The sequence below is a fragment of the Cydia amplana genome, chromosome 7 (genome assembly GCF_948474715.1).
Source record: "Cydia amplana chromosome 7, ilCydAmpl1.1, whole genome shotgun sequence".
Lineage (NCBI taxonomy): Eukaryota > Metazoa > Arthropoda > Insecta > Lepidoptera > Tortricidae > Cydia > Cydia amplana.
Window position 1 is genome coordinate 17,426,416 of NC_086075.1, and position 12,784 is coordinate 17,439,199.

General features: G+C 36.2%; 1 protein-coding gene across 2 annotated transcripts in view; it reads right to left on the minus strand.

The window, feature by feature from the left end:
* The window catches only part of LOC134649557 (acetylcholine receptor subunit alpha-like), a 92,536-nt gene that overhangs the window by 60,362 nt on the left and 19,390 nt on the right, over positions 1-12,784 (minus strand). For both annotated transcript variants that reach the window (XM_063504333.1, XM_063504332.1), the window contains exon 2: positions 2,498-2,652. In XM_063504333.1, coding sequence (XP_063360403.1) covers positions 2,498-2,652 — 155 coding nt within the window. The remainder of the gene's footprint in view (positions 1-2,497; positions 2,653-12,784) is intronic.

The window sequence follows — 12,784 nt, forward strand, 5'->3', positions numbered from 1 at the left end:
GCTTTGTTGTTAAACAATAGGTATAATATTCGCTTTTCGGGACTCTAAATTCCTTTTAAAGGATATAGTAAAAATGTAAGTATGTATTCGAGGGTTTTGAACGGCGCTTGTGGTCGCTATACGGATACATCTTTACTAATATTTTTTGAAACAGAATCCTTGCTTCTTTCATTATACCATTCCAGTCCCATGCGGCCATGTGTTTATCTTAAACGGTGTTGTATTTACTGCGTTATTTGGAGGGGTATTGAATGTAACGGGTGTGTTGGGTGGTGTTGGTGTCAAATCAACAATGTAAAAGCTAATATTGTCTTCGAACTAAGTATTGCATTGATATATAATATACACGAAAATGAAATCACTCTTGTATTATTTAATTATATTTATAGTTTTATATTTGGTAAAGCACCGATGCATCGTGGAAACTAGGTAGAATATAGGATAAAATAATTTTGTGAAAATTGTTTCTAGAGGTTCGGTTTTTATAAAAGGGAAACTATAACTTATCAATGATTAAAACGAATAAATTCCCATGCCACATTCTATGTAATATGTAATAACATTCGCTTGAGGAACCTGTATATATTGCATAGGTACTTAAAGCAATTACTAGGTACTCATTAGGTACTTATCCGACGTCTAAGTATACCAATTTAGCAGAAGAGAAGTTTAACCTGTACATTTTACCGCACGTATGGTGGTAGTTTATACCTACACGAACGTTCACGCAGCACTTATCGTAAGTCATCCCGCATTTATATGGCAATGGCACTCATGTCAGATAAACGCACACCTCGAAGCCTTATGCCGCGAATTACGAAAACGGTGGCGGGGGTCACACGCGGAGGTCGTCGCTTTTTCTCGAACATTCTACGTGTCGATGGAACGTCGATAGATTTTTATGCAAATTTGTGTTTACGCTTTTGGAGCATGGATATTTAGTTTAATTTTAGGGACAACAGTAGGTACTATGTGTATTCACAGGTACGAAGCCGGCTATATATATGTTGTATTATTTTAGTTTTTCCTTTCATCCCTCTCAATTTCTATTTGTACACGAAGATAGTAGATATAACTTAGTCACCAAACCGCATTACTGAAATCATAGTAAGTATAACTATATGAGCAATTTTCCTGAATCCATTTTGTGAGCACATTTTTGTACAATCGAGTTTGATGGGATGGGATTACTTGGAAATATCATCCAATTTACTACGTCACAATGTACCTATCCACAACAATGCATCAACAGTGAGGCTTTCAAAACGCTCTAATAAATATATACATACAATCTGTGTGATAAGTGAGACGTTTCGTCTAAATGCTTCCGGCTGTCAGCCAGCACGGTTCCATTTTTATCGACTATCACTATGCCCGTCACTTTTGCACTTACATACTTGTCAGAACGTGACAGGCATGGTGATAAACGATAAAAATGCGACCGTGCTACTAGGGCTGCTCTCGCGTCTCGGGTAACAACGCTTAACGCTTAGCATAACACGTTTTGTTTTCTTACTCATAGAGAAAAACAAACATAAAACACTCATCGTGAGAACACAAGCGTCGAGTGTGAAAAAAACACAAGCTTATTGTCCAGTAATTCTGTCTCTTCGAGTGTGAAATTATTTTCCGGGCTATGAGCGTTCAATACTTTATAATGAGTTAACGTCCTTTTGTTACACTAATTAAAATAAAGTTAGGCAATAACACGAGCAATGAAACAATTAATTAATTAATTTAACATTTAAATTAATTTAAATGTTGAAGTTTACGTTAATTGGTTTTCTCGATTCAGCTGTTAGAATCTTCGGCGGTAACCGAGTTAAAATTAAGTACTTGATGGGATCAACTTAAAGTTGACAGTTACGACTGTTACAATAATTTTACCTGAGTGAAGACTTCTAATAATTCATTGACTTTAAACGACTTTGATTTTATTGGGCGCCTAATTGCCTATCATGGGAAAAATATTTTGAAAGAGCTAATCAAAAGTGTTATTAATAGAGGAAAATACAGTCTACTAATGATTAGTGCTTACAGATTGTTTGTTAGATAGATACTATAATGATATATGGGGCATTCCACGAGAATGTCGCTTACGTAACGCTTTCGCCTTGTATGGCAGCTACCTTAATCAAATCCCTAAAGTTCTAGATTATACTTCCAATTTCTTAGCCAAGTCGTGAAATATTAACAGACCCAATATAGCTTACTCAGCATTTTCAGAAGTATTAGAATAATGTCGTTACGTAAGCGACATTCTCGTGGAATGCCCCATATCGATACCGATTTCTCTGTAGGTTTTATAAAAAATAAATTGGTCGACTGTATCTGTCATCTTAAAAATTTTATTGCCAAAAATGAGTCTATAAACAAATAATATCAACAAGGAAAATACGACGATAAATTAAATAGGTATGCATCGATGCTTCACCAGTAATTATTAATTCAAATTTAATAGAACAAACACATCGAAATTATTAAGTTTCATACATACTTGTTGTATAGCACAATATCAGGCCTCCATATGTGGTCGGAAGGCACGTGTAGCATGTGTACCCCACCATACTCCTTGGGCTCCCAGCGAAGCTTGTAGTCGTACCACGACTGCTCCACCCACAAGTTCGTGGTCATTATCTGGTTCTTGAGATTCTGGAACAGAAAAGAGAAGACGGATTAGAGCGATTTTAGCCTGCGGTACTGATGTGCCGTCATAAACGTTTCAAAATTTCGAAAGTTCCATATGAAAAAAATTGGGAAATTTCAGATTTTCTTAATGGGAATCGAAATTATCCATTTTCAAATGAAGGATTTCCTTGTTTCCCGTGAAATTTCCTGAAGTAGACCTATTTTTATATGATAACTGCAAACGTATAAACCGCGGTATTCGGAAAACAAAATCCGTTCTAGACTAGAGAACGATACGATATGTACTAGATACGTTGTAGTTTAGATTTCAACTAGTTCTCTTTTGCAGCTCAATTCGGGCAACAAATGTCACTTTTACGTTAAAATATCGTAATAATATCCTGTGGAAATCGTACAAGAGTATCTCCAGAATCGCACAAATGTCAAATTTGACAGGCAAGATCTTAAACATATCGTTGTCGTATCTTGGTGATGTCTAATAGACATCTAATAGATGTCTAGTTCAAAATCCGAATCGGGCCCAACGTGTACGAATTTATGAAGAATAAATAAAGAAGAAGTAACAGTAAAATAACACCCGGCTAAAATTCCCACGTAAGATTTTAGGATAGTGTACGTGCTCTGATTGCCGGCCGTTCGTCTTTGTCTTGCCGAGGAGATAAGCCTAGTCTTCTATTGTCTTTGGCTGCGTGGACGGGGACGAGTCCATGTGTCAGACAAACCAGAGTAATGTGGCTTTAAGACCCAAATATATTTACAAAAATACCTTCATTTATAATTCTTTGTTCTTTGATGTTCTAAATAAACCTAAACCGTTCTAAATAGCCTATTACAGATGTAGTGCGTAATTGTTTTTAATCGTATTCTGTCGCAAATGTTCGTATTTGTCATGCTACTTCACTCAACGTCAGTAGGTACTTTTAAAAACAAAAAAAAAAAAAATTAAAAGTCATTTATTGTCGCAAAACACAGTAACAAAATAAAACAAAAGGAAAAAGAAAAAAACCTTGTTTTTGTACCGAGACTGACTGAAATAGGACGACACGTTCGTACGTTTCCGTGAAAATACGATGGAAACTAATTATGCACTACATCTGTACAAGTAATCAGAGACCACACATGAACTGGTTTCCTGAGTCTACTTGCTCTTACTTGACTAACAATTGGATCTCGTCCTTAAGCCGAACGTACTCGGGATAAATATGGGTGATTTGATATAGAAAAAAAATGGCTTAAGCGTAATAGACACTATCGTTTCACTCATTTTCGTCTTTGTCAAGATAAACTAGTTACGATTAAGCACAGTGATTAATTTAAAATGTATACCCGAAAAATACCAAAAATTTTAGCACAGGCATAGCGAGTGGGTAAAAAAAAGGACTCTTTTGAGCGGTTGCGAGGGTTTCAAGACATGAGAGTAAAACTAACTTTCCGAGAGAAACACAACTTTCTTCACCACACCTTCACGTAAGTCAAATCCTAATTAATACAATTAAATAATTATCGATGAAAATAATTTGCCTCTCTCGTTGCTAATTATCGATAAAAATAATTTGCCTCTTTCGTTGGTAAATTAGCCTCTTTCTCATCAGTTTTTGAATGATGAGCTTTAACGAGCTGGTGTGGTGAAAAAATAATTTAATGTTGAAACACGTAACACTGCGTTATTACTTAAATACAAAGTAATAATTCTATTACTTAAATACAAAGTACTTGACATATATTAATTTTTTTTTATATATAAATTTCGACTGACTTTCTACATTTGTATATTTTATTGTAATTGTATTTTTTTTTAAATTACCTAGATAATGATTTTTCTTGTTGTTGGGCAAAATAATGTGTATTACTTGTATGTTACTGTGTATTTCTTTTGTGTTAGCCAATTTGTATGTATAATTTCCAATGCGATGTAAATATTGCTTGTGAATAAATAAATGAAAATGAAAAAATTCATATTTCATGTTTCTTTTCCCACGTTTCATCAATCAATAATGCCATTGGGAGAGCTATTTAACTTGTTAAGATAAGGAAATAAGCGGAAATATATATTCCGCCGAGAGATGTTTCCGTTTAAGTAAAGGAAAGTTGTTGATACATTCCGGGCGTATGGCGCTCGGGCCACAAACTTCCTCTTTCCAACAAATGTTTCATGTCTTATGGAAGTTCGTTAAAAGCAAACACATTCGCAAAATATAGGTCTACCGGAATTATAATTGTATACATATATGTATATCAAAGGGCGCAAAGTTTATTAAGGCACAAAGTTTTAATTCGGTAAGATAATGTTTATACAATTATTAATATCATATAAGGTTCCTCAGATGTACACAGTCGTATTAGTATTTGGTTTCAAAACATTTTTGGGTAAAAATGAGATACTTAAGAATACATACATAATGTAAAACTGGTGGAATAAAGACTTAACTTTAATTACTAATAAGTTCCACTTAAGTCTTAATTTAGTCTTAATTATCTGATTATCTCGATGGGATCATAATATTGTATTGTTGCCCGTCTTTCAAAAGTATCTGATGCCTTTCAGCCTAATCAGATATCGGGAACTTTACTGGTTAAAATTACGCTTGCTAGATTTGACCCACACGTAAATAAAAGCTTGTACTGTATTTCGTCAGGTGACAAGCAAAAGTCACTAAGTACCTCCACAAGTTCATAGCCATAGTGAACCATATTATTACGAAAAGAAGGTTGATTTTTGTTTAAATATTTTATATGTAGTAATTAGTGACTTTTGCTTGTCACCTGACGATTTAATGTAGCATTTACGTACCTATCAGTCAGTACAATCATCATCATCATATAAATAAACATTTATTACGTTCACTGTCCTTGCCCCTAGGTCAAGCCACTATTACAAAGCCGTAAGGTTAACAATTCAGATTGGGGCAGTAACGTGTTACGTAACAATGTTTTGTAGAAAGAGTTTAAGTAAGTACGTAAGTAAGTAATCATGTATTGTCAGATAAATTGTTGATTGTTGATTGTTGTTTAAGTTATCTGTGTTAAAATTAAACATACATCAAATTCACCGAATTCAATTATGCGCCGTTACAAGACCATTGGATATAAAAATAAAATATCCATCTCTTTAGCTAAGAGGTCGGCAATGAATATCGGGAATGTAGCTATAAACGGACGGGGGTCAGAGACGGCGAATTAGTGTTCCAGTGGCCGTCCCAACATGAATGTTTAAGTCGCGTGTTATGTTGGTACAGTCGCCACCAGATATATTGGAGCGGCCAAAATGTTCACAATATCTGAACACTAGGTACGCATTCTAACGCCTTGACAATAGAGGCGTGTTCAGATATTTGTGAGCGCCTCAACCGCTCCGATATATCTGATGGCGATTTTACTTCGCCTACTACTTACACGAGAATTTCATATCTTCGTTTAACTATTTAAGATACGCGCAACATTTATTTATTTAAGCTTTATTGAGCGATAAAATATTGTCTAAATGTCGGACTTAATACCTGAAGGCATTCTCTTCCAGTAAACCATTTTTTTAAACAGAAACTTGTAGTTTATAGTTAGTAACACGTCTAGAAAAAAGCATTTTCTCGTAATTTTTGTTAGGTCAATTAAGGTAAACGTACTGGTGCTCGACGTGGTCCCAGTATAATTATGTCATCTTTGAAACTTAAGTCATCGTTAATAGAGGTGACAGAAGGGTGTCATTGGTCATTAGCATATCTAGCACTAGTACGTTTACCTTACATTAACAAGGATTTAAGAGCCCGGCATTTGTGGAGGACAATTGTCTACAACCATTTGATAAATGCTAAGAAATACAAGTAAAAGGATCGAAGAGGCATCTTGATTATTTTCTTCTGACTTAGTTTAAATGTATTTTATGAAGTTCAAGTTGACGTGATGTGATGCATTTTATTTTACCCATATCTGTGATGACACTGACATATCCGATCCATATCGTATTTATATCTAATATTTGTCGTATCTAAAAGTTCGAATCGGGCCGAGAGTATCTAGGGCGTCACAGGCTATAAAACACATCTATCGTTACGAGCAAGAAACGATCCCAAAATGTAAAACAGCACCCGCCTTTTTGAGATCGGAATCTAATAAGGCACGAAGAGCTGCGACATAAAACGTAAAGGCGAAGCTAAAGTTATTCAAATATGGATAACTGTACTTGCTCGTCGAAAATTATGTGCCCGTATTTAATATGCCCACGAATATGATGGTGACACTTTTATCGTCTATTGTGGAATGCATCACTCTTTCACTTAGAGACGTACGTAAGGAATACAAAATGACAAGATGCATAGAGGCGAACCAAGATATGTTTGCAGCGAATTTGATATCATAAAGCGTAGTTATCTTAAACGTCAAATGTTTATGAATTTATGACGTTTAAAATAACAGTTCTACGCTCTGTGCTATCAAACTCGCTGCAGGCTTATCTTGGTCCGACTCTTATCTACAAACGCTAAACATAGTATAAAACAAAGTCGCTTCCCGCTGTCTGTCTGTCCCTATGTATGCTTAGATCTTTAAAACTACGCAACGGATTTTGATGTGTTTTTTTAATAGATAGCACTGATTCAAGAGGAAGGTTTATGTATAATTTGTTAACCCGTGCGAAGCGTGGGCGGGTCGCTAGTCGAATAATAAAAATGTATCGGGAAGACGAATGTAACGAAAAGTGTCACACATTATTTAAGTTTTGTTTGGTGTTTTCTGTTCACGATTGTCACTTAGCCCGCAGATAATAAAATTGCGGTCATCTTAAGCCCTCTGGTCGTAGGATTAGACTGCACTCAAACTTCGGGATTGAAGAAGACGGGACAAAGACAAAATGTCAGCTGAATTTCGTGAAAGGGTAATTCAGATTGAGTTAAATATCTTAAAAGCCTCTACAAATTTTCAATTTAATTGATCCCTTATCCCATGTAATAAACTTTATAATATAAAATGCTTTAATAACAAAAATTATTAATTTAAAGTAAAATCATTGTTTCGCTAAAATCTGTAGTAGGTACGTATAATACAAAAATATTTGTTTCCTTGTCAAGGAGACCACTTAAGGGGTCCAGTCCACTGATTATCAGCTCGCCGCGCCGGACGATATCGGACTATCAGTTAAAAGGTGCCAGTTCCGAACAACTGACAGGCCGATATTGTCCGGCGAACTGGTAATTAGTGCATGGGCCCCTTTAGAGCGTGCATTTGACATCTAAATGATGTAATTTAGTTATAATTCGCGCGCATTCCGCTCGCGCTAGTCCGTGTATGTATTGGCACCAGCAAGACGCACGGACAAATGATACCAAAAATATATCATTTAGCTATAAAAATGTGAGTTTGAATTGGCCTCAAGGGCATTTTACGTAAGGTTTGATAAATTAAATTTAAGGTACCTATCGCTGATGGTTCTAGAAGTATAAACACGGAATAACAAAGAGTCAACCAAACAGCATTCTACAATAATTATGAAGCTATATTTATAACTCTTTTTTTAATTATACTCCTATCAAAATAAGGGTAGTATTTTTTCCTGTAATAAATATGTCTACGCCGCGAGATATTTTTGGAGATTTTTTCAGTATTTAAGTATTACTCAAAGGACGACAGCTTAAAGCCGACATCCATCATATTTATTCCCCCTCCCCCACCCCCGGGACTTATAACGCCCACCTCTCAACCGTCAGCGATTTACAGAACTTTCCGCACTTGCCCGTAAGTTTTCATGGCCGACATATATTTCTTGATTAGGACGTATTTTTCTGGGAAAACTTATATTACGACAATCGGGATGAAGTAGCCGAGTGCTCGAGTGATTTGGTTACTTTTTGACGTGTATTTTCCTCGTGGAGAAGGACCGTTCAGGGGCAGTTTGATTGTTCAAGCTGTTATTTTGATTTCACTAAACTTCGTGAGGACCCATATCATAAATATGGTATACATATTATAACACACGTTCTCTGAACTCTGAACCGGTTTGAACTCTGTACAATTGTACATACAGTGCTGAAAAAGATGACGGCACCGGAACCCAAGGGTTAACCTTTTCGACGGCGTGTCAAACACAAAAGCTGTCACTCGGACGCCACGTCACCGAAGTGTCAAAACTGCAATTGAACTTTATGCAGCATATGCACGTAGGTCTATGTTGGTCTGGGACGGATTAATCCGTCTTCGGCGTTGGACCTACGGTGCGGATATATCCGTCATTGACGTCAAAAAGGTTAAAAGGTAAAGTTGTTCAAATTTAATTCGGATTAAATGTAATTCAGATCCGTAAATGATACAGTGGAATCAAAATACTAGATTTTAAAGCCAGTAAAACGGAAATTACTTATATTTAAATAGGGCGTTTAAATATATAACTGAAGTCCTGCTAAAGAAAGGACGCTGAGCACGAGTAATTTCGTACATTCACCCGCTTGTTCCTATATCGCTCGTGCGTAATTATGATGACGGCGGTCAATGACACTGTACGAGCGGGGTAGTAATATAACTATGCGCATGCAATAGATATACGAGCAGGTCAATGTACGAACATCCTCGTGCTCATCGTCCTTTTTTTAGCAGGAGTTCAGTTCTATAAACGCCCTGCTACTTTTAATAGGTACTTAAACAATAAAGTACCCACTCAGTAAATCATTATTAATATTTATTCAAAACATTCGAGGTGGTGCCCCCTTAACGTATTCTCTCTTACTTAATTGGTACTAAAACCGCTTCAACGTCCCGATGAGATCGAGTAATTTATTTTGACTTGGCAATTTAAGGCCCCACTCATCTTCATCCAAAATCGTCGACGCTTTACCGATGTCCGTTTATGTTAATTTATCTTTCAGTAAATCAAAGATAAAAATGGGAGATAATTTCATAATAAAGTCGGTTTTTAAACAAAAGAACTTTTGAAGAAAGCTGTGGCGATAACAGAGAATAATGTAGGGTTGATAACAATGCTGTTTTGGAATCTGGCGGTGAATTATCTTATCAATGTTGGTAAAACAGCAATGTTTTAAGAACCCCTAGCCGCAATATGCCATAGCTGCCCAGAGACCTATAAAAAGGTCTCCTGTTTCATTCTAATTTGAACTTTGTGTTGACAAAATCAAATTCCATTTTGCTTGGCAAGGTTTGACGTATGGGCGGCTAGAGGATATACCATTGCGTTACGTCTTGCCAACCGAAATTAAGTCTCTACCGCCTGCTTCATTCTTTGCTAATCTATGTAAATAAAAAGAACCTTTTAGAGTTGTGTTTTAATGAATTTTATAATGCATGATGAAAAAAATCGCATGCTAGTTTTCTAAAATATAACCTAATTTTATTTTAAGTCATGCTTCACCCATTTGGTATAGGTAGGTAAATGTACCTCAATAGGTAGGTAAAATAATTACTTATTTTTATAAATTAGTAAATAATTATTTTAAATTATCGTACCTACTTCTCTCCCGTGCCAATACACGTACGGGCAACTACGAGCAAAATGCATGATAATTGAATGGCATCAGCGGGCGCAGCATGGTTCCATTTTTATCGTCTGTCACTATGCCCGTCACTTTCGCACTTACATACTTGTTAGAACGACAGGTATGGCGACAAGCGATAAAAATGCGACCATGCTACCGCCGCAGTTATATGTCATTCTGATATCAGTGTACCGTAGTCTAATAAAACATGGTCTTCTCTTCCCAGAGTGACACAAGCCTACGTCACAATAACATTGCCACTTTATATAGCGCTATCGCATATTATCATATAGCGCTGTCGCATGATGACGTAGCCTTGTGTCAGTCACGTGGTCGGAAGAGAGTACCAGGCCAAGTATATTATTATACCATGTCAGTGTACGTTCGAATTGGCCTACACTGTTTACAAGTCGATTATACGAGCAAACTGGGTTTACATGAGCAAGTCGCAATGCTCGCAATCTTATTGAGCACATAATCTCGCACGACAGTCGATCTGGACGGTCAAGCTCCGACCAGGACTTTTATTACCTAGCGCAACGATTGGAAAACTTTTAACAAAAAAAGGTCAGCCGCAATCTCATTTTAAAACGACATGCTAAAGGGGCCCACTGATTACCAGTCCGCCGGACGGTCTCGGCCTGTCAGTTGTTCGGAGCTGTCAACTTTTTGTTCTAACTGACAGGCCGATATCGTCCGGCGGACTGTTATTCAGTGGGCCCCTTTAAATTACATGACATGACATAAGCATTCACGTAACATGGTATATCAAATATATTTCTGATACTAGTTTCCGTTGTTAAAAAATTTTAACGAAAAGAAAATAGAACGTACAGAAGTTTTGTATGCATTACTTGCTATATTTTTTTAATTTCTAGCAAGGAAAACTAGTAGTATTTATATATTTATATATTTGTACAGTAGGTACAGTCAGTTATTTATTTTATTCAGTATGGACAATCTTCGAAAATCACCGTGTTGTATATATGTGTAAATCGAGATTAAGTTTATTTTCGAATTTAAAAACCAAAGTTACAGTTGCGTGTTGTAAAGTAGAGTCAGACCGAGAAAAGTCTGCAGCGATTTTGATAGCCCACGCAGTGCAAGTGTCATTTTTAACGTCAAAGATCTATGAATTTATGACGTGTAAATAACACTTGCACTGCGTGGGCTATCAAAATTGCTGCAGACTTTTCTTGGTCTAACTCTAGCTGGTTTAAATATAATTCGGTCACTAGAGGTTGGGAGAAAACATAAATAGGCGATGTCAAATATCACAATCCATTAAACTCCATGCCTGACAACTTGACAAGGCGCAATAAATTAATCACCAATGAAGCCATATCGAAAAACCGCGAAATAATATATGATTCGAGTTTCGATGGGTTCCAATCTTCCAATAGAAAAAAGATGATGTAATAATCAAAATAAAACCAAACGTTATTTAATTCTCAGGCATTTACGGCCCACAGATACATACTCGTATTTTACAGGCTAAGTAACATACATACAATGTTAGGTACAGTCACCACACGGGATTGTTATGAATTTCATTTCATTACTCTATCGTCAGAGACATACCTAATTAACATTTTACACATAAGTGAGTATTAAAGCTTTAAGTAAATGTAGGTAGACATATATTTGACGCAGACTTCGCAAGTGATGAAAAGATTCACGTCCCAATAAAAGTCGCGCAGTCTGCAGACGTACTCGAGTTAATTAAGCTTTCTTATGGCGAGCTATAGAGGTTGTATGAGGTACTAGGAGTGAAGGCTAATGTACTCGTACAGTCGAGTTCAGAAACATCTATACAAGCTAACATTCCAAAGATATTTACGCGCCTCTAAGGCACTCACAATAAAGTCGTGTAAGTATTCTATTTTTGAAAAGTTGGCTTGAAAGATGTTTGTGAACCCGATCTTACAGTACGTACAGTGGGTAAGTATTGTATTTATTTGGAGAACAAACAGAAATGTTATAGCAAGTATACCTACACCTAAGGGATTGCTTTCAAATTAAGTTTTAGCCCCGGAATTGATATTGGTTTGGTGTTGAATTCATGTGAGTTGCACATTATATTAACGAGTTTCTAATCGGCCCGTCATCAAGAAGAGTTCTTATGTCTCGATTCACATGATTCAAACTTTTTAAAACGCCCGAGTAACACGCGATGTATTTCCATCGTGTAAACGTTATTAAAACAGCTCACAAGGCATTATCTTCCCTTTGTTGTCAGCTGAGTAAAAACTAGTTTTCATATATCTCTCATAAATGAGTAGGTATTACGTATTTAATTAGCGTGTATATGTAGTCTACAAACTCCTACACGAACACAGTCGTTGCTGAAACTTGGCATCTCATTACGCAGAAGCGATACAGAAAATGTTATGCTACAGAAGTCTGTCCCTGTCACGCTCTTTTAGTTTTATCACAATGGTATCTTTGTAAATGTTGCGCAATTTTGCCATTGAATGTTAAGATAATCAGAAATGACTTTAAATACCGAGTGGTCACCAAAGTTGCCAAACACATTTCTATGACAAATTTCTAGTCCTAGTTGTCACATGGTAAGGATACACGATGATCTATTTTACACAGCTTGCGGGTACAATTTTTAACCTCAAAACGCAAAATAAGTTATGAATTGTATTGAAATGGCA